This window comes from Pseudochaenichthys georgianus, chromosome 21 (genome assembly GCF_902827115.2).
Source record: "Pseudochaenichthys georgianus chromosome 21, fPseGeo1.2, whole genome shotgun sequence".
NCBI classification, from domain to species: Eukaryota; Metazoa; Chordata; class Actinopteri; order Perciformes; family Channichthyidae; genus Pseudochaenichthys; species Pseudochaenichthys georgianus.
Window position 1 is genome coordinate 20,637,277 of NC_047523.1, and position 25,608 is coordinate 20,662,884.

At 39.9% G+C, this 25,608-nt stretch overlaps 1 protein-coding gene across 1 annotated transcript in view; it reads left to right on the forward strand.

Annotated features, from left to right (window-relative positions):
- Positions 1–25,608, forward strand: part of cps1 (carbamoyl-phosphate synthase 1, mitochondrial) — a 69,886-nt gene that overhangs the window by 24,844 nt on the left and 19,434 nt on the right. Inside the window, exons 22-32 of the mRNA XM_034109301.1 lie at positions 6,843–6,984; positions 7,611–7,676; positions 7,843–7,906; positions 8,025–8,206; positions 10,858–11,052; positions 13,236–13,303; positions 17,151–17,226; positions 19,157–19,234; positions 21,757–21,864; positions 22,104–22,193; positions 22,543–22,713. Coding sequence (XP_033965192.1) covers positions 6,843–6,984; positions 7,611–7,676; positions 7,843–7,906; positions 8,025–8,206; positions 10,858–11,052; positions 13,236–13,303; positions 17,151–17,226; positions 19,157–19,234; positions 21,757–21,864; positions 22,104–22,193; positions 22,543–22,713 — 1,240 coding nt within the window. The remainder of the gene's footprint in view (positions 1–6,842; positions 6,985–7,610; positions 7,677–7,842; positions 7,907–8,024; positions 8,207–10,857; positions 11,053–13,235; positions 13,304–17,150; positions 17,227–19,156; positions 19,235–21,756; positions 21,865–22,103; positions 22,194–22,542; positions 22,714–25,608) is intronic.

Below are 25,608 nucleotides of genomic sequence, written 5' to 3' on the forward strand. Positions count from 1 at the left end.
GTGTGTGTGTGTGTGTGTGTGTGTGTGTGTGTGTGTGTGTGTGTGTGTGTGTGTGTGTGTGTGTGTGTGTGTGTGTGTGTGTGTGTGTGTGTGTGTGTGTGTGTGTGTGTGTGTGTGTGTGTGTGTGTGTGTGTGTGTGTGTGTGTGTGTGTGTGTGTGTGTGTGTGTGTGTGTGTGTGTGTGTGTGTGTGTGTGTGTGTGTGTGTGTGTGTGTGTGTGTGTGTGTGTGTGTGTGTGTGTGTGTGTGTGTGTGTGTGTGTGTGTGTGTGTGTGTGTGTGTGTGTGTGTGTGTGGCTTGCGACGATTATGAAAACGGCATAATTGACAAAATACGATTATTTTGCTGGGTGCGCTTTCGCCCCTCCCTAAAAGCCCACTCGGCCACGTGGGAGTGACATGTGTTGTGAGTGTGTTCAGCGCGAGCGAAGATGTCAGAACAAGAGCAGCAACTCGTTAAAAAGAAGGGTACAACTATTTCCACTATTTGCAAGTACTTTGCCATTACATTTCACATCGCTAAAGATATGTGCCCAGTTAGCACTGTTAGCAACCAGGCATAGGCGGCGCGTGAGGCTCAGGTTTGGGAAGGCTAAATCACTTTTTTTTACCCGACGCTGCCCGTCTCCGGCGTCTATAGAAAATAGATCAACTCAGTGAAAACACCGCCTGCTGAAAAATCAGAGCTCAGTGTGCGGAGTTTAAATCTATCAAGTCATATTACAGGATAAAGGAAATACAGTTTAAACTGCTGTATGCAGACAAGACGCCGACGTGCCAGCCTTCAACGTTTAACTGAGTGGAATATGTTGAATATGTTTTTACAAAAATGTTGGCTATATGTTAAGGAGTTTTCAGTAGGTTGTGACAGTGCACTGCATCATATTTGATTTAATTTATTTTTGGTCTAATTTATTTTTATTTATCATATTAATAATATATGTTTAGTATGGTTTTGGAAGTGCGCTCCAACATATTTGTTGATCTTGTTTATTGGTAAAATATTATTTGTTTTAAAGTTCAATAAATGGTCAATGAATAATCGTCAAAATAATCGTGATATCAATTACTGACCCAAATAATCGTGATTATGATTTTTGCCATAATCGCACAGCCCTAGTGTGTGTGGAGAGAGACCGACACTATGATGGATCGTTGGAGCTATATGCTCGAACGGGAGCTGCCTGGCCGCTGATTGTGCTGACTTTTCGTACAAGTCTGGCTACCTGTATAAAGTCAAGTGCTCGGCGCAGTTGTCGGCGAAATGTCGCTCCTCCGTTTTCATTTCAACAGCTCCTTATATATCCGTTAGCGCAGCTAGCTAGCACCAGATGCTAACAACAACAATACACTTAAGGTCTCTCTCTCGCTCGCTCGTGCCACACCCTCCCGATGGCCAGTCGGTGCCTGCCGGTGAGCGTGGATGTGTGGTCTGCTGCAAGCAGGCAGCAGGAGCGGGGCTGTCAGCATCAGCTTGTAGATGGTATTTTAAACTCGATTCGCGCTGAAACTACGGGGCGGCCGAGGACCAAAAATACACGTGCGTTAATCGCGTTAAAATAATTAGTGGCATTAATTTTTTTTTGCGTTAACTTGACGTCTGAACGATTAATCGATTTTGGACACCGAGACCGGGCAAAAATAATAAAACCAGGGAAAATAGGGGGGAAAGTGAAAAAAAGTGTCCGAAAATAGGCACTTGTCCCCTGTCAACTCCCGTTACATTCCTCCATGGTGTCATTTGAGCGAAAAACTTTTACGAGAACCAGGCTGGGGGGGTCAAAAGGGCTTGACCAAGGCCGACCCAAAGTGCACGGTGGAGACTCAATGGAGACTCATCACGTGATTTGAAAAATTCCATCAAACGAGTCCTTCGGTGGGCGGGAAAAAAAACGTGTTCGTCAGAATCGTCACTTCCTGTACTGACAGTGGAGGTGTGCTGAGAGTGCAGCCTGCACCGGAACTGTCCTGAGAGTGGAGGTCTGCAGGCAGGCTCCCATGGAATAAGCTGCCTTTAATTGAGAGGACATTTTGTCAAAAAGTGGTCCGTCTGCAGTGGACTTCAGTCTCCTCTGGTTTCTGACCTGGTGCAGCGTCCAGTGTGTTTTTGTGGATGAATTCCCCTAAGGAAGGGCGGGCCAGTCCATGTAAACATTTATAAGAAATACACATACTTTTAAAAGATGTAAAATTGTCAAAACTTAAGAAATTGTGTTTTTCAAGGATGGGACAGCAGTGTGCGAAAAAGTACACGTCCCACCGTCCGGGACGTGTTATTTACACAAGTAGATCTTTCAATTGACTTGTCCGGTGGACAAGTGACGTTTTTCGCCCCGATTTATTGACACATTATTGATAAATTCAGTTTACAAAAGGCAGAACTCATTCGCAAATTGTCCGTGTCCGCCATTGTTCGTTTAGAAATGTTAGTTTCGGTTCTGCTTGTCGATTCATAAGGAAATGCATCTCGCCGTTTTCTGTACAGTTAGACGGGGACGGGGCGGAGCGGGGTGGGAAGTGTAGCACAGTGGCAGGGTTGGGAAGCAAAACTCGGTTTCGAGTAGGAACAAATAACAATTGTCCGGTACCGGGATTAATAAGAGTTGTGAGGACAGGAGGCGGAGCCCCGCGGACCGCAGCTCTCTCTCTCTCTATGCTCCGTATCAGCTGATCGCTGCATGGTGCAGCTCAGCGTCTCTCTCTCTTTCTCTTTCTACACACAGCGGATCCGCTGCCCGTTTAACAGCCTCATCGTTGTCAAACTTTCTTATGTTCTTTCTCTAACACGTAATGAAGGTTATTAAGCGTTTTAGCTCCTGTGTCGTTAATATTGACCGCCATTTCCTTTATGAAGTGAAGCAGCCTCCCTGTCTGTGTCCTCGCGCTGTCCTCACATCCCCGGACCCCCAGACTCGGAGGAGCACAGGGATGTCATGTTAGTATTGTTTATGAAGCAGGGTATAGAAAGTACATTATTGAAATGAAAATACTATTTATTTACTTTTACAAACAGTGAGTAGCTGGGTAGCTGCAGCATGTGTATTGCAGGACATGTGTATTGCAGGACATGTGTAAGCGCTTTGAGTTGTAGAAAAGCGCTAGGCCTATAGGCTATAAATATAATAATAATAATAATAACTTTATTTGTATAGCACCTTTCATGCAGGGGATTGCAGTTCAAAGTGTTTTACATCAGTAACAAATAAGACATCAAATCAGTGTAAAACAAGCAGCAAGAGCAAAAAGTGGGATAAAATAATTAAAAATAAAAACATGGGGAATAAAACATAGAGAAATAGTGCAATGTCAATCACAGGGAATAGTGCAGTATAATAGTGTAAAAATGCTTTGGTAAAGAGATTTTAAGCTGCCTTTTAAAAATGCCTAATGTATTGGCTTCCCTAATATTGTTGGGTAACGTGGTTTACAAAGGCTGCATCACCGATCTTCTTATGACTCTTTCTGGTGACCTCTAATAGACCTGCATCTGATGATCGCAGTGTTCTGGCGGGTGTGTAGTTCATTAGAGAGTCAGCAATGTAGCTGGGTCCTTGTCCATTTAGAGCTTTGTATGTGAGGAGAAGCACCTTCAAATCAGTTCTGAAAGTTACAGGAAGCCAGTGTAGAGTAGCTAAGACAGGACTAACGTGTTCCCTCCTTTTGGTATTCGTCAGTAGTCTAGCTGCAGAGTTTTGAATGAGCTGGAGTCTAGCTTTCTTGGGGAGACCAGTGAATAGTGCATTGCAGTCGGCTAGATATAAAAGCATGAATTAGCTTCTCTGCATCATTTTGATTTATGAATGGTCTTAACTTCGCTATGTTTCTGAGATGAAAGAAAGCTATTTTGGTCACTTTGTTTAAATGGGCGTTGAAGTTCAAATCTGAGTCCAGGATGACACCGAGACTTGTCACCTCCGGTTTAATCCAAGTGGTTAAACTTCCTAGATTATTTGTTAGCATCTCTCTTTTTGAGATAATAATAATTTATTATTATTATTATTATTATTATTATTATTATTATTATTATTATTATTATTAGGCCTATGTGTTGGAGATGTGTGGTTGGACTCTGTCTCACAGGCAGGTTGCAGTGTAACATCAGAGGAGACTGGGCCAATTGTACATTCTTAAACTGCACCACTTAGAACTAACTAAATAATGCAGAGATTATTTTTATATAATTGTATTCAATAACCGTAAGAAATTCAACAGTATGAAGTGATTTGTAAATAGGAATACAGATTTGACTTAATGTTTTCATAAATATATTTTTCTCCCAGTTTGTCATGGGACTTATTTACCCTCTCAAAGAACCGGAATCGATAACCGAAAATAACCGGAATCGAAAAGCAGAACCGGAATCGTTAAAATCCAAACGATACCCATCCCTATGTGTGATGCAGTAACATCTTACCGCTCACTTACGTTAGCGGTGTTGTAAAAACCGTGGGAAAATGTAAAATACGATGACGAAGAAGAAGATTCCAGTGGCCCCAATTTTTGTCCATTCTGGACAAGTGAAGAATGTATTCGGACAAGTAAATTGCCAAACTCACTTGTCCATGGACAAGTACTCTCTAAAAACTTTTTCTCACACTGGACAGTGGTGGTGTGAATTTGGCTTTCTGTCAAACACCTTGATAGGTCTCTTGTAGCTGTTCTATAGGTTTCAGGTTTGTGGCTCAAGCAAGCGACCAGTTTGTAAAACAGTATTCAATATGGGATAGAATCATACAGTGAAGGTATGACTTTGCAGCATTGACAGTTAAGAAAGGTCTAATTTGCATGTTGAATTTAACGGTATTGGATACTTTCTTGAAAGTCAAGTTTGAGTCCAATATAACTCCAAGATACTTGAACTGGGAGACTAGTTCTATTTCTACTCCGTTTAAAAACACTTTGGATCCTTCGATTTTGACTGGTCGTTTACTGAACATCATGCATATTAACAATGTATTTTTCGTGTTTTTATTTGTGTGTGACGGCGTCAGTACATAAGTTCATGACATGCCAAGGATTTCCCTCTCGCTTTAAACTGCTCTTCCACGGAGGATAATTGTTCACGGGACAACTGAGCCCTGAGATCAAATCTTCTCTCTGACTCAGACGCTCTCCTTTCCTCGTTTCTTGGGTTGCCATTTCTCAGCCCGGCCATGTGCAGTGGGAGTTAAAACACACTTGACATTTCCAATATTGTTTCACTTAAAGTTCATAAATAATTCAGATAAGGAGGAGGGCGACCAAATTGTGGTTTACTAGAAATACGAATTCCCTCAGTACATAGGATTAAAGGAATACGGTGACATTATAGAAGTGAGGTTTCTTAGGAGTTAAGATCAAAATCTATTTCATCATGCATTCATTTGTTTTCATTTGGCAACTAAAGAAAAATAAAATAGAGACGTTAGCTGTTATATTTAAACACTTTTATTATTTAATATGTTTAGAAATAACTAAAACAACAATAACTGTGGTTTTATTAGCACATGTCTTATATACTTGAACTACTTTGTGTAACTGTAACTACACCAGCATCTCATATCATGTCCTTACTGTGTAGTGTCTGGCTTTTACACCTTTCTAACTCTGAGCTTTTCCAAAAACATCAATGCAACATGTAACCTTTCAATTGTGCTAAGCTAGGATTAACATTTTCTGAACACATTTCAATACTCAATGCACAACGATTTACTTGACACAGGTCAAACAAAACATATTTCAAAAAATGTATGTCTTCTTGCTTCAATAATGTAGAAAGGCAAAAACTTAAAAGAAAAAGGTCAGTAGATTTACTCTGCTGAAATGTTGTATATCAACATAAAATATACTAAGGTTTAATTGTGTTACTCTCCCTCATCATGAAAATAGACCACAATTTACACCAACCTGCTCAATGTCTTATTAGGTCCAACATTTAATTGTATGAATTTCCTTTAGTAATTGCTCCAATTCACAATCACCTCTTGATACCTAACTTTATTTCTACCACCATTTCCCTTAACCTCACAGCAAGCATTACAGTTTTATAGACTTAAAGTGTGTCTTAAATGGCTGCACTGGGCAACCTGGAACTTTGACACCTCGGTGCCTTACCTTCGATGTGTTATTGATCTCTGAGGCGGGCTGCTCCTTGCTCCACATCACTGGCTATGCGAGACAGTCATGACCCGCTGCCGGAATGACCCTCTTAGTTCAGTGAACTTGAAAAAACAAAGATATATGAGAGGGGCAACAGACGGAAAACATTCACTGAGCAAGGCACCGTTCCCTACACTGCTCCCCGGGCGCTGTTCAAAAATGGCTGCCCACTGCTCCTAACACTAGGATGGGTCAAATGCAGAGAAACAATTTCCCCACGGGGATTAATAAAGTATGTCAATCAATCAATCAATCAATAATACATTCCCCTGTCCCTCTTTTCATCTACCTCCTGCTTCTTTTTCCTTCACTTCCACATTCACATCAGGGATACTCTGCATTAAACATTTAAGGTTAGGAGATGATTGACAGACTGGTTACATCTACTTCGCAGTAGACAAAGTCTTGTATCAGAATAAGTAGATCTTACAGGTTTTTTTTGGTATTAAGGGAGATTTTGTTACAGCACAATATGACAAGAGCAATGCTGTTCCAATACAGATGGAGTGTAATGCTTTAAGAAGTGATCATAATGCCTTAATAAGTCAAATTAAATCCTTAAAAAAATAAGCCTTCAAAACAACCCTCTTATTGAACTCCATTGAGAAACCTGACATCTCACTTAGTTGTAGTCAACTAATTCAATTTGAAACTGTGGGGATTTGGAAGGTTTTTTAATTACCATCACTATATGACTTTCCCAACAGTGCGACAATATCCAAGGAGCTGCTGCTGAAGGCCAAGCAGGACGGCTTCTCCGACCAGCAGCTGGGTCAGGTGCTGGGCTGCAGTGAGCGAGCAGCCCGGGAGCTGCGGCTGGCTCACGGCATCCGACCCTGGGTCAAACAGGTGAGCTTCACTGGGATCTTACTGCAGCTTCCACTGAGGTCAGATACACTCAGATAAGTGAATGATCAATACACACGCACACACACGCATTGACAAACTAGGCCACTAATGTAAATGAGGGTAGTCTAAAAATATCTAGGGGGCATAAAGGTGAGAGCTATCTACTGTCTTTCCCCATTCATGCAGCATTGACATGTGTTTTGTTTAGAGTGTAATTCCCAATTTACAAGTCATAACATGAACAACTAATTGGAAGTAATACCAACAATGTATTAGTTCTGACATCCTTATTTCTCTTCCAGAAATATTTAGAGAGTTACTTCAATTTTAATATTTGCGTTCATTTATCTTTGTATTTTCTAAATCAGGATTCTTTAAACATTTGTTTAAATTGTTTTTGACAATTATTTGGTGAGAACAGTATCAGGCTCTGGCTACACAGGCAATACTCTTAACTAGCATCAGATCATTGTAGGTTTTGCTTTTTTCCTCGGATGTGTTTGTGCTTTATATAGAAGTAGTCCTCAATCTTTCAACATCTGCTGAACTGAAAGTACAGAACGTTTTTTTATTTTTATTTGTTTTACATTTTACCGACCTGTATTTCCTCTAATCCCTGTTCTCAGATTGACACCTTGGCTGCAGAGTATCCAGCCATGACCAACTACCTGTATTGTACCTACAATGGCCAGGTACGTGGATTCTACTTAAAGAAAAACACATTTTACTAACATTATAATGTCAATCAATCAAACTAATAGAACAGGCAAATATAACCACTATTTAAACAGTTTTAAACAGAATAAATGACATGAGTGCTTCATCAACAATGGTTTCATCCATTCATCCAATCAACAGGAAAATGATCTGGACTTTAAAGACCAGGGTATCATGGTTCTTGGTTGTGGGCCCTATCACATTGGTGAGCTCAACTATAAGCTATCATCATTTTCAAACAAAGTATTACTGGTTGTAGTTATATGCAGTTGATATTAGTTATGCTGAATTTGTGAAACTTACTCAAAGTGTTAATCCACCAGGGAGCAGTGTTGAGTTTGACTGGTGCGCGGTGTCCAGCATCAGAGCTCTGAGGGAGATGGGGAAGAAAACGGTGGTGGTCAACCACAACCCCGAGACGGTCAGCACCGACTTCGACGAGTGTGACCGCCTCTACTTTGAGGAGCTGAGCCTGGAACGCATCCTGGACATCACCGAACAGGAGGTTAGGACACACGCAGACAATAACATTTTTAAATGATTTATTTATTTATCAACGGTCCTTTGCTGGGCCTTTGGGAGAGGGCACTCTAGGTCGCCTTCTCCCAAACAGATCGCCAATCAATCAAGGGGGTTATCAGTGCTGATAATTACTTACATCTGCATGTGTATTGAGTGGAATTTGGTTAAAATATTGCATTGCAATCAATGTAAGACTTCCCAGAGGCAGAGTTGTATTGATCCAATAGAAAAAGATTCGGTGAGCGCAAATCACTGCCAAGGCCAAATGCCCTACAGTGTTAACAAAAAAAACCCTGTAATTTAGATCTGCATCACAATTTAAGGACTTTCTCCTTGGCTTATGTTTCACCCTTCCATCAACCTTCATGAACATCGGGCCAGTACTTTTTCTGTAATACGGCTAACAGGTATATACCTAAAACATAACCTCATTGTAGGAGGTATTAAACATTTAAATATTTATAAAAAAATAAACAAATCCTATCAATGTGGTCAGATCATTTTGGAAGGGAACAATAGTTAAAGTTAGAGACAATATCAGCCAAAGATTATTACAAATGTATTTGACTGGTACATAGCATGCACATCACTTTCCTAACTAAAGCTTTCTGACGTGGTTTTACTGGTCAAGAGTACGTTTTCTTTTTTCTTTTTTAAGTAGAAACAAACCATTGCCAGTATGACCAGGGCCAATTATCATCCAGAGCCTTAAAAGCAGCTGTCCAGCAGATGCAGATATAAATAAATACAATACATTCCCAGCTCGGAGTGGCATGAAATACACATAACCATTTATTTTTCTAAACCATTATGTGGATTTATATGCATGTATGTAAACTTATTTAGCATGCAGCTTTTTCTGCCTTATCTCCAAGCACTACAACCACTGGGAACACTCCTTATTGGGACACTTGTAATGCCTCTCTAACCCAAGATTTAAGAGCCTAGCTTTCTGTAGTAACAGGAGTGTGGGGTTCGTTATGCTTTTTCAATGTCTGTAACACTCACGGTTGCTTGCAGAATAGCTGTAAGGGTAAATCAATTCATAGGTTGGAGTTTAAAATCACTGTGAGGCTTTGACTTCCTTGCAGAAAGTTTATTTTATTTACAGACATTGAAAAAATGCGTCCTCCTGTATACTTTTCTGAAATGTACATTTGGCAGTTTGTCACACAGATTCTAAGGTATTTGATCTGTACGTAGCTAGTATCATGCAGGCACTTTGTAATACAGTCCCACCATTTTCAAATAAAAATAATGATAACAGAATGATTGTAGTAATAATGTAGTACCTTTTTTGATTCGAGTAATACTAAATCAATATACATTGAAACACATTTTTTGTATGAAGATGTGTTTTCACATACAAGACATGATATATTATAACATGTATAAAAGGATACATTATTCCTGCCCAATGCTCCACCATTGTGTGCTTGTAGCCCGTCTGACCCCAAAGATTGAAAACATGCTCAAGGGCGTGAACAGCAGCTATTTCCCTGATGTTTTCGGTGTACATGTTTGTTGATATCGGTGTGTTTGTGTTCTAATGTAAATCCAGCTAAAGTCGCTGCGGGATCACAGTGTGATTAAGCGGTTGTTTGTTCAGGGTGATAGCATTACCATCAATCCCTCTCTCACAGCTACAGCAGTCCCGTCTGTCTGTCTCTCTGTCTGTCTCTCTGTGTGTGTGTGTGTGTGTGTGTGTGTGTGTGTGTGTGTGTGTGTGTGTGTGTGTGTGTGTGTGTGTGTGTGTGTGTGTGTGTGTGTGTGTGTGTGTGTGTGTGTGTGTGTGTGTGTGTGTGTGTGTGTGTGTGTGTGTGTGTGTGTGTGTGTGTGTGTGTGTGTGTGTGTGTGTGTGTGTGTGTGTGTGTGTGTGTGTGTGTGTGTGTGTGTGTGTGTGTGTGTGTGTGTGTGTGTGTGTGTGTGTGTGTGTGTGTGTGTGTGTGTGTGTGTGTGTGTGTGTGTGTGTGTGTGTGTGTGTGTGTGTGTGTGTGTGTGTGTGTGTGTGTGTGTGTGTGTGTGTGTGTGTGTGATAAATAAATACGGCATTACAACATAAAGATAAACCCTGGACAGGAGCAAGCGAGCAGAACCATGAATAATGAAGAGATACAACCTGGCATTGCCATAGTAACGGCATCCCCTCTGGATCAACTGTTAATAAAAGGAACACACCTATTGTTCTCACACACATACCATGTATACATCACTTCAGGGGACATGACATTGACTTACATACATTTCCTGGAGACTTATCCTAACCTTAACCATAACCAACACATGCCTTACCCTAACCCAAAACCTAACCAAGTATTCACCCTAAAAGGAATGATTCCCTTCCATTATGTCCCCATAAGGGAGGCGAGTCCCCACACGTGACTGTATAAACAGATGTATGTCCCCACAAGGATAGTAATGCTTGTGTCAGCCTGAGTGAGCACACACACACACACGCACGCACGCACGCACGCACGCACGCACACAGTGTGCAGCCCTATGTGTTTTTACATTTGGAAGTAGCCCAAGACTTTACAATTGTATTCTATTATCCTTTCCGTTCTCCTCCCCCTTCTTGTTTTACCTGCTGTTCTCCCCTCACATTCGTCTTCTCTCCCCTCATCTCCTCGCCAGGGTTGCTCTGGCAGCATTGTGTCAGTCGGGGGCCAGATCCCCAACAACCTGGCCGTCCCGCTGCACCTCAGTGGGGTGAAGATCCTGGGGACAAGCCCCCTGCAGATCGACCGCGCCGAGGAACGCTCCGTCTTCTCCCAGATACTAGATGACCTCGAGGTGGCCCAAGCTCCATGGAGGGCCCTCAGCTCCCTGGTGAGAGGAAACTAATAAACAATGGATAGTGCGGGGGGTGTTTTATTGATTGTGGCACGATGTTTTTTTATCTGTGTTGTGAGTTTGAGTTGTTTGTCCGCTCATGTGTTTTTGCAGGCTATCTGTTAGCAAGAGTAATAAAGTAAAAGGATGATTTCCCTGGGTAACAGTGACAGTGTTTGCACCAGAAAAGGATATATATATACTCGGGAGCTTCGAGAATGTTAGTTCAGGGAAATTAGGTTCAGCACATTTTTTATATTTCTTCTGTTCTTGGCCAAATGTGTAAGAGATTTTTTATCTTCACGAGACAAACCCTAGATAATATAGAAAACATATTGTATAAAAACATTCTCCTAAATGTCTTGTGATATCAATGATATCAATAACAATTTAAAGTCTTTCCAAATACATGTGGACAGTTTACTTGCCCAGATATTTGGGCTGAAAAGTAGCTTTTTTTTAAAAATGTATTTTATTTGTATTCATATACTGGGTTAACAACGATGCATGCAACCCAGGCACTTCAACATGCATGAACAAGTAGCAATGAATAAGGGTATGTCAAAAATATATATTATTGCAGTGACTAAATCATCAATCACTTTATAGTGCCTTCATTTTCTTCTTGTATTTTCCCCATTTATCAAAGAGCACCTGACATATCTGCGTTTGAGTATCCAAAGCACCAGTTATCTGGTTTTTCCACAAAAAACATTGTAACAGTTTAGTTACAACGTCACACCTTTCCCTACAGACAAACATGTCGCCTTAGTGTTAGAACTTTTTCTTGGAGCATTTAGCCACACCATTTACTTTATGTTTAGCTTTTATTTTTCTGTTTGGCCCTCTCACTTAGCTGGCGGCTACATCAGAACGAGGCATTGTCAGACCCCTCTGTGGAACATGTGGAGCACTGAAATGTCCACAGCCAACACTGAAATGTGTCCCCCAGCGTTGCTCCTGTATTCAGATACCGCTGAGGAACGATTAGCCGTCACACACAGTTGTGCGCCTCTCCAGAGCCTACCTACATATTCTATTTCCCATCTTGAAGAAACAGTTTGTTTTTATTGGGCTGGAATAACTCTAGTAGAGCCGTGGGGAAAAGGTTCCCGCGTCTCTGGGAAGCTATTTTGTGTTTGGTAATGGCATCCCACCTGGCGAGGGAACAGTGGGTAATGATAGCGAGGGAGGCTCGACCTGCAGAGAGATGGAGAGGACAGAAAGAGCGATGATGATAATGATGATGATGATGATGATGATGATGATGATCAGGACAAACAGCCTTTTTTCTCTCCGCTACACTCCTTCCACGACTTGTACTCTTTCTTCTCTCATTCCTGTGAACTGAAAGGAAGAAAAGCAAATCAAAAGGGAGATGAATTGAATCAATTTTTTCTGACTGTTGGAGCACTTATACTCTCCTTTTTGCTCTTTTGATAAGTCTTGTTTTTGGCAGACATTGGAGTAAGCCTTTTTTTCTTGAAGCCTTTAAAATGTCTGTAGTGTAATTGTAGGGAATGGGTAAAGTGGGCATTGCTGTATACGAGGGTTTGTTATTGGGCGAAGCACACCAGTGATTTGATATTGATTCTTTGTTTTCTTTCTCAAGTGGCTGTAATCATACAGCATTCAAACATATGATAAATACACAGAGTTGCATATAGGTTGAAAGACTGGTGATGCATGATAAAGGTGGTGGTGATGATGATGATGATGATGATGAAGAAGATGAAGAAGCTTTCCTGGCCATTGATCAACCACATTTCTGTCCTCTTTTAAAAGCCATGTTTACAGTTTGTTTTACTAAATGCTTTTGTTTTGTTCGACACAATGCTTTTATATTTGCTAAAATTGGTTTTCCACTTCTGTCTGTACCTCTGTCAAAGTAGATTTTGAATTAAATGTGTTTACATTTCAAACTTTTTTCAATTGCTTAAGCTTGTTCAATATTTGTCTTGCACTTACCTCAGTTTTTTTTACACATTTTACTAAATGTTTACATCTTTATGTGTCAAAGAGAGACAATTAGTTTAAAGCCAAGGTTTATATGCCACGTCATCAGAATTCAAATATGCAAATTCTGGAGGATTTGTAACATCCTGCACATGCTCTATCTCAGTTAATTAGAATTATAAATACATTTCCAACATCTGCTTTGCTGTTCTCTCCCTTCCCAGGAAGATGCCCTTTCCTTCGCCGACCAGGTGGGCTATCCCTGTCTGCTGCGGCCCTCCTATGTTCTCAGGTAACTTTAACACCTAACTCAAACAATAACCAATAATAAAATACAATTTAATATAAACAGTAAGGGCAGATAACTTTCACATCATTTGTTTTCTATTATTTATTTTTTTAGCCAATAAAGGGTATTGTGAAGTATGAAAATAGTACAGTCCTTGTCGGCTGAGGCTTGAAAGAAAAATGTACTTTCTTAAAAACAAATTAACAGACTTATTGCTTACTGAGTAAAATACAATGTTAGTTATAGTGACTTTATTCATTTTATAGCTCGTTAACACTTGCAGTGACACTTTTGCCCAGCAGATATCATGATGAGACCCATCATCATTCAGCAGAGGTTGGACTTCTTATGGGTTTAAATCAGCCTGGATGTTGTTATAAATATGAGTGTCATGCACTAGGTCTCATCAAACTACTGAAAATCAAAGTTATGTAATTCATGAAAGGAAAAATCTAGTCCTCCAATATTAAAATAACCACAATTATGCCATTAGCAATATAGTTTATTTATATTATAGTTTGTTATAATTTGCAATTTAAATTTCTACCACCTACTTTTTGTTAACCTCTGTTGGATACTGTTAATGAGGATGACTCTCCTCCCCTCTCTCTCCTCCCCCTCCCCCATCTCTCCTCCTCAGCGTACGGTGAACTCCCTCTGATCTTTCCCCATCCCCAATGCGTTTTCACTCTTCCCCTTTGACATAGTTGTTAATGGTTTTTGAATGTTCTCTTCAGCCTCGGTACATATGCATAAAAACACACATTTCCTCAGCAAACACTCTCTTCCTTGCCAGATTAAAGCGTCTTTTTTTTAAACAGTTAAAAGCATAGACACACATCCACACCAAAACTCACGAAGTTTGAAGAATTTAGCCTTAAAATATATTCACGTCATGTATTATTTGCATCCCTAACTCTTTCATCTTTCGAATATAACAAGTATATTTTCTTTGACATTCTAACACCACCAGATTCAGCTGTGTAATGATATGCACAAGCAATCAGTTGTAGCTACTTTCTATTGGTGCCAAGCAACTTTTTTAACACACTGTCTAACCATAGCTTCAAGATCTGAAAAGTTTCACATTTCTTCACTGTTTACAAGTGCTGAGTGAAATTAAAATGCATAGGTGTTCTGAGGAATTCCTATTGATGTCAAATCAAGCCTGTGTGGGTATGAAATAATAATCATAAGAATCAAAATGACTTCGCTCACTTTTTTGGGAATTGGAAGATACCATGAAATCAGGATTTGGTGGTGAAAATAAAGATTATTGGGGCAAAAAAGTATTTAGTCAGCCACCAATTGTGAAAGTTCTCCCACTTAAAAAGATGAGAGAGGCCTGTAATTTTCATCCTAGGTATACCTCAACTATGAGAGACAACATGAGAAAAAAAAATCCAGAAAATCACATTGTCTGATTTTTAAAGAATTTATTTGCAAATTATGGTGGAAAATAAGTATTTGGTCAATAACAAAAGTTAATCTCAATACTTTGTTATATACCCTTTGTTGGCAATGACAGAGGTAAAACGTTGTCTGTAAGTCTTCACAAGGTTTTCACACACTGTTGCTGGTATTTTGGCCCATTCCTCCATGCAGATCTCCTCTAGAGCAGTGATGTTTTGGGGCTGTCGCTGGGCAACATGTTTGGGATCATTGTCATGCTGAAAGACCCAGCCACATTTCATCTTCAATGCCCTTGCTGATGGAAGGAGGTTGTCACTCAAAATCTCACGATACATGGCCCCATTCATTCTTTCCTTTACACGGATCAGTCGTCCTGGTCCCTTTGCAGAACAACAGCCCCAAAGCATGATGGTTCCACCCCCATGTTTCACAGTAGGTATGGTGTTCTTTGGATGCAACTCAGCATTCTTTCTCCTCCAAACACGTCAAATTGAGTTTTTACCAAAAAGTTCTATTTTGGTTTCATCTGACCATATGACATTCTCCCAATCCTCTTCTGGATCATCTAAATGCTCTCTAGCAAACTTCAGACGGGCCTGGACATGTACTGGCTTAAGCAGGGGGACACGTCTGGCACTGCAGGATTTGAGTCCCTGGCGGCGTAGTGTGTTACTGATGGTAGCCTTTGTTACTTTGGTCCCAGCTCTCTGCAGGTCATTGACTAGGTCCCCCCGTGTGGTTCTGGGATTTTTGCTCACCGTTCTTGTGATCATTTTGAACCCACGGCGTGAGATCTTGCGTGGAGCCCCAGATCGAGGGAGATTATCAGTGGTCTTGTATGTCTTCCATTTTCTAATAATTGCTCCCACAGTTGATTTCTTCACACCAAGCTGCTTACCTATTGCAGATTCAGTCTTCCCAGCCTGGTGCAGGTCTACAATTTTGTTTCTGATGTCCTTTGACAGCTCTTTGGTCTTGGCCATAGTGGAGTTTGGAGTGTGACTGTTTGAGGTTGTGGACAGGTGTCTTTTATACTGATAACGAGTTCAAACAGGTGCCATTAATACAGTTAACGAGTGGAGGACAGAGGAGGCTCTAAAGAAGAAGTTACAGGTCTGTGAGAGAAAAGTACAGGCCTCTCATCTTTTTAAGTGGGAGAACTTATACAATTGGTGGCTGACTAAATACTTTTTTTGCCCCACTGTATAACTGTATAACATAACTGTTATGAGACAAAACAAATCTGTCAAAGTGGAAAAACATTGTTGTTTGAAGCCAAAGACAAAAAAAAAAGCTCAACACATTAAAGATAAGAAACTAAACTAGGAAGGAAAATAAATCCCTTGTGTCTTTTCAAAAATCACTATATATTTCTTACACTGTTCCAAAGAAGAGCCCCATCATGTCTGCTATAAGCCCCTCTTCGCCCCCAAAAGACTCAATGTTACATGGAAGGTTATTCAACCCACAACATGGCCCCAGTGTAAAGAAAACCTCCGCCTACATAATTCATTCGAGACATTTATAAAATGTCGCACACTAACCCTGGTGTTATTGTTATGCTGTGTATGGACCTTTGTTATCCTAGAATATATTGACAAGCATACCTGTTGTTGATATTTGACATGAGGATTCAGATTCAGTCCGGCCCTTCTGAATCAATCATTGCCAACATGAATTTGCCGGAATGCAATCTAAAAAAACAAAACATGAATATGATTATGTTGTATTGAATTTAGCTGTCAAAACACAGAACCAACCAGACATGCATGATCCCTGTTTCTGACACTTTTACTTCTAATAACATAAAATACAGAATGACTAATCTCTCCTAAAGAGATTATTAATTTGGACAGTCATGCAGAAACTAGGTGGCATCCGAGTTAAAGATTTGCCTGAATATCATTTCATAAGAATCTTCTGTGGCTGGTGCTCAAAGGAAGGGTCAGTAGTATTCATCTTTGGGGTTGGACATATGTCTGCCTCTGAGCCACACTCAGCTGAAGAGCAAAGATGTGACCCAAGCTGCTGGCCTTCCTCTGTCCTCTTTCTCACAGGAGGAAAGCCCAGCGAGCAGACTCAAATCAAAAACAACAACAAGCACAACAAAACTAGCCTAAATCTGTTGTTTTTTAATGACTCAGTTCTGAAGTTGTTTTCAAGAGCCTGGAGTGCTTTTCGACCTAAATAGCTCTCTCTCTCTCTCTCTCTCTCTCTCTCTCTCTCTCTCTCTCTCTCTCTTTCGCTGCTTATTTTTGACTGTTTCCAGACCTCGTTCCCGATGGTAATGGTGATGCAACGCAGAGATAATGAGTGTTTCGAACGATCATTTGAAGCTTGTGTGTTCTCCTGTTAGCTTGCTTCTCTTCCTCTTCTGTGGCCTTTTGTTTTCTCTCCGTCACTCTTCTCTCTCTCTCTCCTTCTCGCATCTCACCAGCGGCTCTGCGATGAACGTTGTGTACGGAGAGGAGGAGATGAAACGCTTCTTGGAGGAAGCCACTCAGGTGTCCCAGGTGAGATCGGTATTAACTCATATTGCCTCCATAAGTCACAGCTTGGATCTTCATTTATCACTTGCCTTGTATTTTATTGCATTAGCTGTGAGGTTGAGTCATCACTCTGTCACACACACACACACACGCACACACACACACACACACACACACACACACACACACACACACACACACACACACACACACACACACACACACACACACACACACACACACACACACACACACACACACACACACACACACACACACTCTCAGACTCATGTTTTCCTGTTGTGTTCTCCCTCTGCTTTCAATTAACTGATGCTACGAGCTGTCATGGCTGTTGGCTAGTATTGTGTGTGTGTGTGCGCCTCTCTCCTTCACTGAAGCCCTATGTTGCTTAGGGGCACCTGGCCCCTCAAAGGGCCCCTACCTGGGAATAGAAGCACACACACACACATGCCTTTATGACTGTTTTAATGCACCAAACAGGTTTCCTACGGTCATTACAAACCTGGAAAAGTCATGGAAATGCAAAGTTATGGAAAACAATTTCTTTCCCAAAGTTTTGGAAAAGTCATGGAAATGTAACCAAAGTTGCATCAAATATAATTTATATTTTATCTAATCTCCAAAATAGTAATACTATAACGATAATAAATACTGTATCGTTTAGTAATGAAACGTAAAATGGCATTTAACTGACGAGGTATTTTGCTGGTGAGAGATTTTTACAATCACGCCCTCTAGTCTACAGTGGCTTTAGTCTGTAGGAGCTAGTAAGCCTACTATTTGATTTGTTTTAGATAGGCACAACATGTTTCATATGCAGACCTTATTTTCCAGCTTACCATGTTAAAATAAAAATGTTTCAATGGTAAGAAAGAGTAATTTTTTTGGTCATGGAAAATTTGGTAACGGTCATGGAGAAGTCATGGAAAATCATTGGTGGAAAAGTGTATGAACCCTGACCAAAGCAAGGATATAATGGTGATTTCAAAAATGTTTAGAAAGTTATATTAATATCATTGTGTCACATTCAACTCTTTCAACATATTCACAATGTGAAGGAAAATGGTTGGCTTATTATAACACTTAAAAGCATATAGTCTGTATACCCGAGTTATCAACAGTTTTGACAAACAACAAAACAAAAAAATAAAAAAGAATGGGACCCTCTCACCCTGTCATCCACACACAGGTAAACAGGTGATTATATTTACTTTGAGTGCCACCCATGTGACCCAACTGATCCAACACATTATTGACCAAAAAATAAATAATATATATATATATATATAAAAAGACCAATACCAAAGTATAACAAATCAAAAATTTTATTAAATCAACAACACAAATTATCCCTTTCAGACATTAATGGCGCCCACAATAATGGTATAGTAACAATTTGGTTTTGGTTATGTACTCCAGCACATCGGACCCAATGGAAATAAATGACCATCAAGTGAAGCTGATGCCTTTGGGCTTTCATTTAAGGCTGCTAATGTCCATGTCAGATTTGGCAATTTTAATACTAAAGTTGTAATTGAAGGGCATCAAATATAATATATCAATTTTCTCAAATTGATATACAGTAGCTGTCATAATTAAAAATGTGTGTGTCATCTCTCGCAGCAAATTAAATTAGTTTGAAATATATGACCCATTGAAATAAGAAAGCTTTCGTTAAGGTGTTTCTTCTTCAAACATGGTCAATTATTTTACCAATAGTTCAAAGCAAGGAATTGGATGGATTGGGATCAGGTAACAATCATTTATTATGGAATGCTAAAAAGAACCCCTCATTGATTGCTTTAGCTGAGCAACGCATACATGTTCCTGTATTCATGCAAAAAGCTTCTAATAAAAGTTTACTTTACTTTTTTAAGAGTTATTTTTCCTCTTCATTCATTGATCACTAACCATCCTGTTGTCTTTCTTCTAGGAGCATCCAGTGGTCATCACCAAATTCATCTGTGGTGCCAGGGAGGTGGAGATGGATGCTGTGGCCAGAGACGGCAAGGTAACACTTTACTGTAGGATCTGTGTCGCCATAGGAGCTTTTGCCTGATTCTGCTTATTGGAGTGGTGCCATCCCATTAATGCAAGACGCCGTGCTAATGCAGGTTAAATATACAACATGCCCCAGACATATAATTATTGTCTGCCTGCAATAAATACTCCTGGCATCAAAAGATACGTATATAGGCGTGTGGTTTTATTTAGAATATGCTTGTTAGGAGAGTCTGCATATTCTTTGTAAGTTAACATAATGCAAAGTGTAACAGCGTGGAAAACAACCTTATTTGTGGTCTGCTTTGATTCATATTGACACCGTGTTTGACCATATTTTCGTGAACAGTATTGTTATTCATCTGTAGCCTTGCATTATTCAGTGCTCCATTATTTTTCAGTTTAAATGGAGAGGTATTGACCCCGAAGATGAATAAAGTGGAAGTAATCTAATTTATCTTCAGTGAAAATACATTACAGCACAGACAGCTAGGATTGGGAGAATGGAATACACTAAAAGCAAAATGCTGGATAGTGGTGATACTCAATTAATTTTTCATTTTAAATTAGATCAGTTTATGGCATTTTGAAATGATTCTTGTTCAACAAACTGGTTTTATCTGATTGACATGCATCACAGATTTGTCATTTTCTTTGTGTTTTTTCTCAAAGTATGATTCTGCTCTGCTCTAAAACATGTACATATGCTACAATATAGTTACAGAATCATTAGAATATAAAGAAAACCAACATTGGGAACAGTCTTTTAAATGTCATAACATTTGGAAATTGGTACATATCTTTTTTTTATTTTATCTGACTTATTTATATCAGGAATCGCATTGAGACACAGGTCTCATTCTCAACAGATGGATGTTAGTATCTAGAATATGTTAGTGTTAGTATATAGAATATACCATACTATGCATAGTATGTCCAACATTGGATGAGAAGGAAGTGTCAAGAAGCTGGTTTTCAAACTCATCTGCGGACAGTGGTACGTTCTTCAGCCCTAAACTTTAACACATACATGTTTGAGCATGAATGTCTGAGTATGCACCTCTTACACATGTGTGATGTTGAAACGTGAGAACAAAAACTGAAATTACACTTTTCAGTAGTATGAGAATCATTTTTGGCCAATGAGGGAGTAGGAGTGGGTGCATATTAGACCGTTTTTAATAAGGTAACTGACTTTTTGTGTGAAATTTATATCGAACAAAGGTTATGACTTAAAGCACTGTATTTGTATACGTCTCATGTCTGGAGGCGATCCTCAAATTATTCTGCAGGTTACTAAATACCTGCAAAAAATATATGCAAACATGCTGTTTCTCTTATTCTGCCTGAAGTTTGAAAGAAACGTCAGGCAGAAATGTATCTAGGAAGGATATAGAAAACTTAAATGGCCAAATAAGATTTGAACACGACACATGGATCCTCACATTCAGATGTATTCTATTCAACAAAGTTTCAGTCCCTTCACAGTGAGTCAGTATTGGAAACTTCTACAACTGTATAATTGTAAGCATTATTAGTTCCATTAGGCGACAGAACCACCTAGGCCCTGAACGCCCCGTCTGTTTTTTCTATTGTCTGGGCTGTGGGAGTCATTTCAAGGGTGTCATTTGGAACGTGGGCAATCCAGTTGTATGGTGGATTTTCTCTCCACATTCCATGAATGCTCCCCCCTTTCTTTATCTTCAGTATCACATTAACAAGCTGTCCATTCATTGAATACCAAACAGGCCTCATTATTCCCGGCCAGACTATGTGTGACTGTAAGTGTGTGTTCGCGTATGTGTGGGAGAGTGGAAAAGTCTGAGATAATACGTATTAATTACAAGCTCTATCTGAAGGGGGCTAATGAATGCTGTGGTTAGCAGCAGTTTAAATGAGCTAATGACACGGCAGCTCATTCTCACACACACACACACACACACACACACACACACACACACACACACACACACACACACACACACACACACACACACACACACACACACACACACACACACACACACACACACACACACACACACACACACACACACACACACACACACACACACACACACACACACACACACACACACACACACACACACACACACACACACACACACACACAGTGATACAAATCTTCTTTCCTGTAGGTGAAATGTTAAATTATCTTTCACTTTGCATATCTGCGTACATTGTTTCTGAAGTAGTCCATTAACAAATGAGCACATCTGACCTGAATTAATTTATTCATTTCTTCAAAGTCATAACTCAGCACTGGCTGTTTCTGAACTGGCTTACAATATGTTGACACAGCATTTCCATAAACTAGTTTGCATTGTGACATTCTGTAGGGATAAACACATCAAGCCTGGAAGCCATCTGCCTCTTAAGTCTGAAAAACATTCTCATTAGATAACAGACCACGCTGTAAAAAAAAGCTAGCCTGGAGTAGGGATTGCTGTTGATCTGCATGCAAATGCTTTGAGTGTGTCATAATAGCTGCGTGTCTGTGACTGCATCCAGGTTCTGGTCCATGCCATAACAGAGCATGTGGAGGATGCGGGGGTGCACTCAGGAGATGCTACTCTGATGCTACCAACTCAGACTGTTAGCCAGGGGGCGCTAGAAAAGGTAAAGTCCTTCTTAGTATCCACATTCAAACTGTACAAATCATACCATTATTTTTCAATGACCATATTGATATTTGATTGGAAACCAGCAGTTTCACTCATGCTGTGTGCATTTAAAAGACAATCTACATGATGTAACAAAATTGCCTTTTGTGATTAAACAGGTATTGATGGAAGAAAAAGTTGAATTCAGCATCATTAATATTGTGTTTGTGTGTGTTATTTCTTCATTGCTCTCAGGTTAAGTTTGCTACCCAGAAAATTGCGCAAGCATTTGAAATTTCGGGCCCCTTCAACACTCAGTTTCTGGTGAAAGGCAATGATGTCATGGTAGGTTATATTTCTCGGATGTATGACTAAATGATAGATCGACATTTTCACACTTGGTTGCAGCAAATGCAATTTACTCACTTACTCAAATCACCTTGTGCTTCAAATTATTTGCAAAGTTGGATGGATTTTATGATTAATGGCGTTGCATTCAGTTTTGATGCTACAGCACACACACACAGGAAATGTGCAAATATATAAGCTGACTCTTTTTCCAGTATGTTTGTGCGTTGGTATTTGACATATCGGCCTTGAGTGTTTTAAAAAAAAAAAAAAAAGCCCTAGCCAATGTGTTTCTTTGCATGGGTGTCGTTTTGAATTGACAGTGTTTGTTTTGTACCTTTTTTAGGTGATAGAGTGTAATCTGCGGGCGTCGCGCTCTTTCCCTTTTGTATCAAAAACAATCGGCGTGGACTTTATCAATGTGGCAACCAAAGTGATGGTGGGAGAGCCTTTAGATGAGGCCAGCTTGCCCTCGCTGGAGAGACCCATCATCCCCCTAGACTATGTTGGCATCAAGGTGAGTAGGGAAACTGAAATAACGATTGCAATCTGGGAACTATGTGGCTGTTTTTTTCTCTTGTCAAACTACTCTCTCTGCTACATTTATCACCCAGAAGTAAGAGGGAATCAACACTATTTGAAAGAGGGTAGAAAAGTTACTATCAGGATAAGCTTATGTGTCTGTCTTAAGGTAAAAACAATTGCTTCAGGCTGCAAGAATGGACATGGTAGTTTTGTACCTGCTTTTTTATACAGCACCTTTTGCACCTCACCAAACATAAGGATTCTGAATTCTGGGAAGACAGCCTCATGTCCAAAAAGAACAGGCCAAAGTGTAACTCTAAAATATTATGTAGAATATAAGATTCAAAATAAACCACTGTGCATTTAGACACAAGCATAAGCCTAGCAGTCTACTGTTCTTGAACATGAACATACTTTCAGATCAAAGGTAAAAAGTAGATGCAAGATACATTGCAAACATTTCCCATTGCTGCCTAGCCTTGTCTTAAACAAGTCTTGAATGAAGAAAGTAACACTTTATCGCTCCAGGGAATGGTTCATAGTTTGGATAATGGTCCTACAGGGTTTACAGAAAAAAAACCTCCTTTAATGATTATATTCAAAGGTAATGACTACCTGTTGCATAAAAGCAACTTTTAAATGTTTCTCTACAAGTCTTGAGAACCATGTCTGTGAAGTTCATACAGCCTGTTCCCATGTAAAGATCCCCCTACATGTATGATGTCACAATAGATATTTCAGGTTCTGCTAGTACAGCTTCCACTGGATCGCATAACAAAGACGGCAATTACTGCTCCATCTCCTTGCCTGGCATGATGGCGGGGGGGTAGTAGGTGCTTTCTCATAGCGGGTGGGAGGCTTACTTTTTAGAGATGAGAGAGTTAACGTGTCGCCAGCTGTTCCAAAGCTATTTTTTTCCAAAGTAATTTCTCCCTCTAATTACAACAGAGCTGTTCTAACAATGGCTGTAGTTTGGAGCCATTCACGCAGGTATAATCCCCCACTCTTCCCCAGCACCTAAAGTTTTCAATTTCTAGTCTGCACAGTGGTGAGGAATGTTAATCGGAGCTCTGAATACTCCTGGTGACAGGCTTAAAAGACTTCCAGAGCTGACTTGGAGTCTATGATACAGAGTCCATACTCCCTGACTGATACGGGCCTTCCTGGAAACCCTGCCAAAAAACACGACAATTGTTTAACCAAGAAGTGATAGTTTATTTCTTCCCGTTAACACCTTGCTACTGCCTCAACATCAAGCCCCCCCGTAAACACACAGGGACCTCTGAAACCATTATCTAGCCTTTGTAGCCTGAAGTGAGCGCCATCAAGACATACTCGTTCAGCCTTCATCCCCAATCCTCACTATATCATCACAAGTCTTTGCCATCCAGAGAGACCGTCTTCATTTATCTGTCTCATCCTTAATCTGTTGCTCTTGCTGTCTCTCTTCTCTCTTTGACAGTTCCCCATTTGAGGCCATGTTGTTTTCTGTTCACTAACAAGTCCCCATTGTGTGATTTCTGTGTATGTACAAACTCACTGGAACAATAACATATCTGTATTTATGATACTGAGAGAGGGAGAGGACCATTAAACAGCTTTGGTGAAGGAGGAAGCGTCAGTTCCCAGTGCATATTTATTCAGCGATACAAAAAAACTTCTAATTGTTGCTTATTTGTCCCCTTGACCATGGCATGTTGGACATTATGGGGACTTCGGAGACACATTCTTGTCAGCCCAATTACCTGAGAAGAAGATCCATCTTTTGCCATCAAGTCTTTTCCTGAACAAAATCCTGTTGGGATAGAAATGTTTGCTAGTTAATGTGTTGATTCAATTATTGTAATGGTTAATGCATATCTCCTCGTCAACAAGTTAAGTTTACTTGCTGATCAGTATCAATATTACCATATCGCACAAAGCATTCCCAGCACACAGTTCTCCCAAAACGTTCTGTCACATAGGCGTGTGAAATATTGATAAATATTGCTCACTGAGATGTGTGCTTTGACTTTTAGTTGCAATCTATCATACAGTTCTACAAAACGTGCAATAATGCCCCTCTTCTCCATAGAAAATACATGGCAACATTTGACAGAATAACTTTATTCCACTTTTAAATTGATTTTCTTTATTATTCTTAATCCATTTTGACATTTTAAACTTTTTGAGGGATTGGTTAAAGGTTTATTTTTTTTGTCTTGGACATTTTTTTCATTTTCTATACAGAATGGAAACATTAAAACACTACAGTTACAACTACTACGAATTCTAACGCTAGAATCATTACTACTTCTTTGAAACACCATAGCAACCAATTATAAACATCATAGCAACAACACTCAACATTAGCACCACTTATGCTAATTCTACCACCCTAAGTACCCTAGTACCCACTTTCGACATCCCGACAATGCCCAAAGATCTGATCTTAAGCCCCCTAGCCCTTATGTATCAGAATCCTAATAAGAAGCAGTAACCAAGCCTAATAGAGCTTTGTATTGTTGCTGAACAAATTGATTCACACATACAATTCACAAGGCTACGAATAGGTTCAACCGATTAGATTGGGAACAATACAGTTACCGTAGGCTACCAGTAGTGCTTGGATATAAAATAGATTCTTAGTGAGCAAATGTTGTTTGGAACTGTCAAGCCTGGTGCATCATTAGAGAATTGAACCCTCAAAAGTTACATTAATGTATTGTGTATATAGCCAGGGCACATACTACTTGGACCCCATTCGATACTCCCTAGTCTAGCATTGTACACAAGAGTTATTATAGTAATTATGAAGTAGGTATGGTAGTAACCTATGCCCTTAAATGAAGTCCATGAAAACTATAGCAACCACCTTGCAATATCCTTTATCTCGTAATTTGACTGT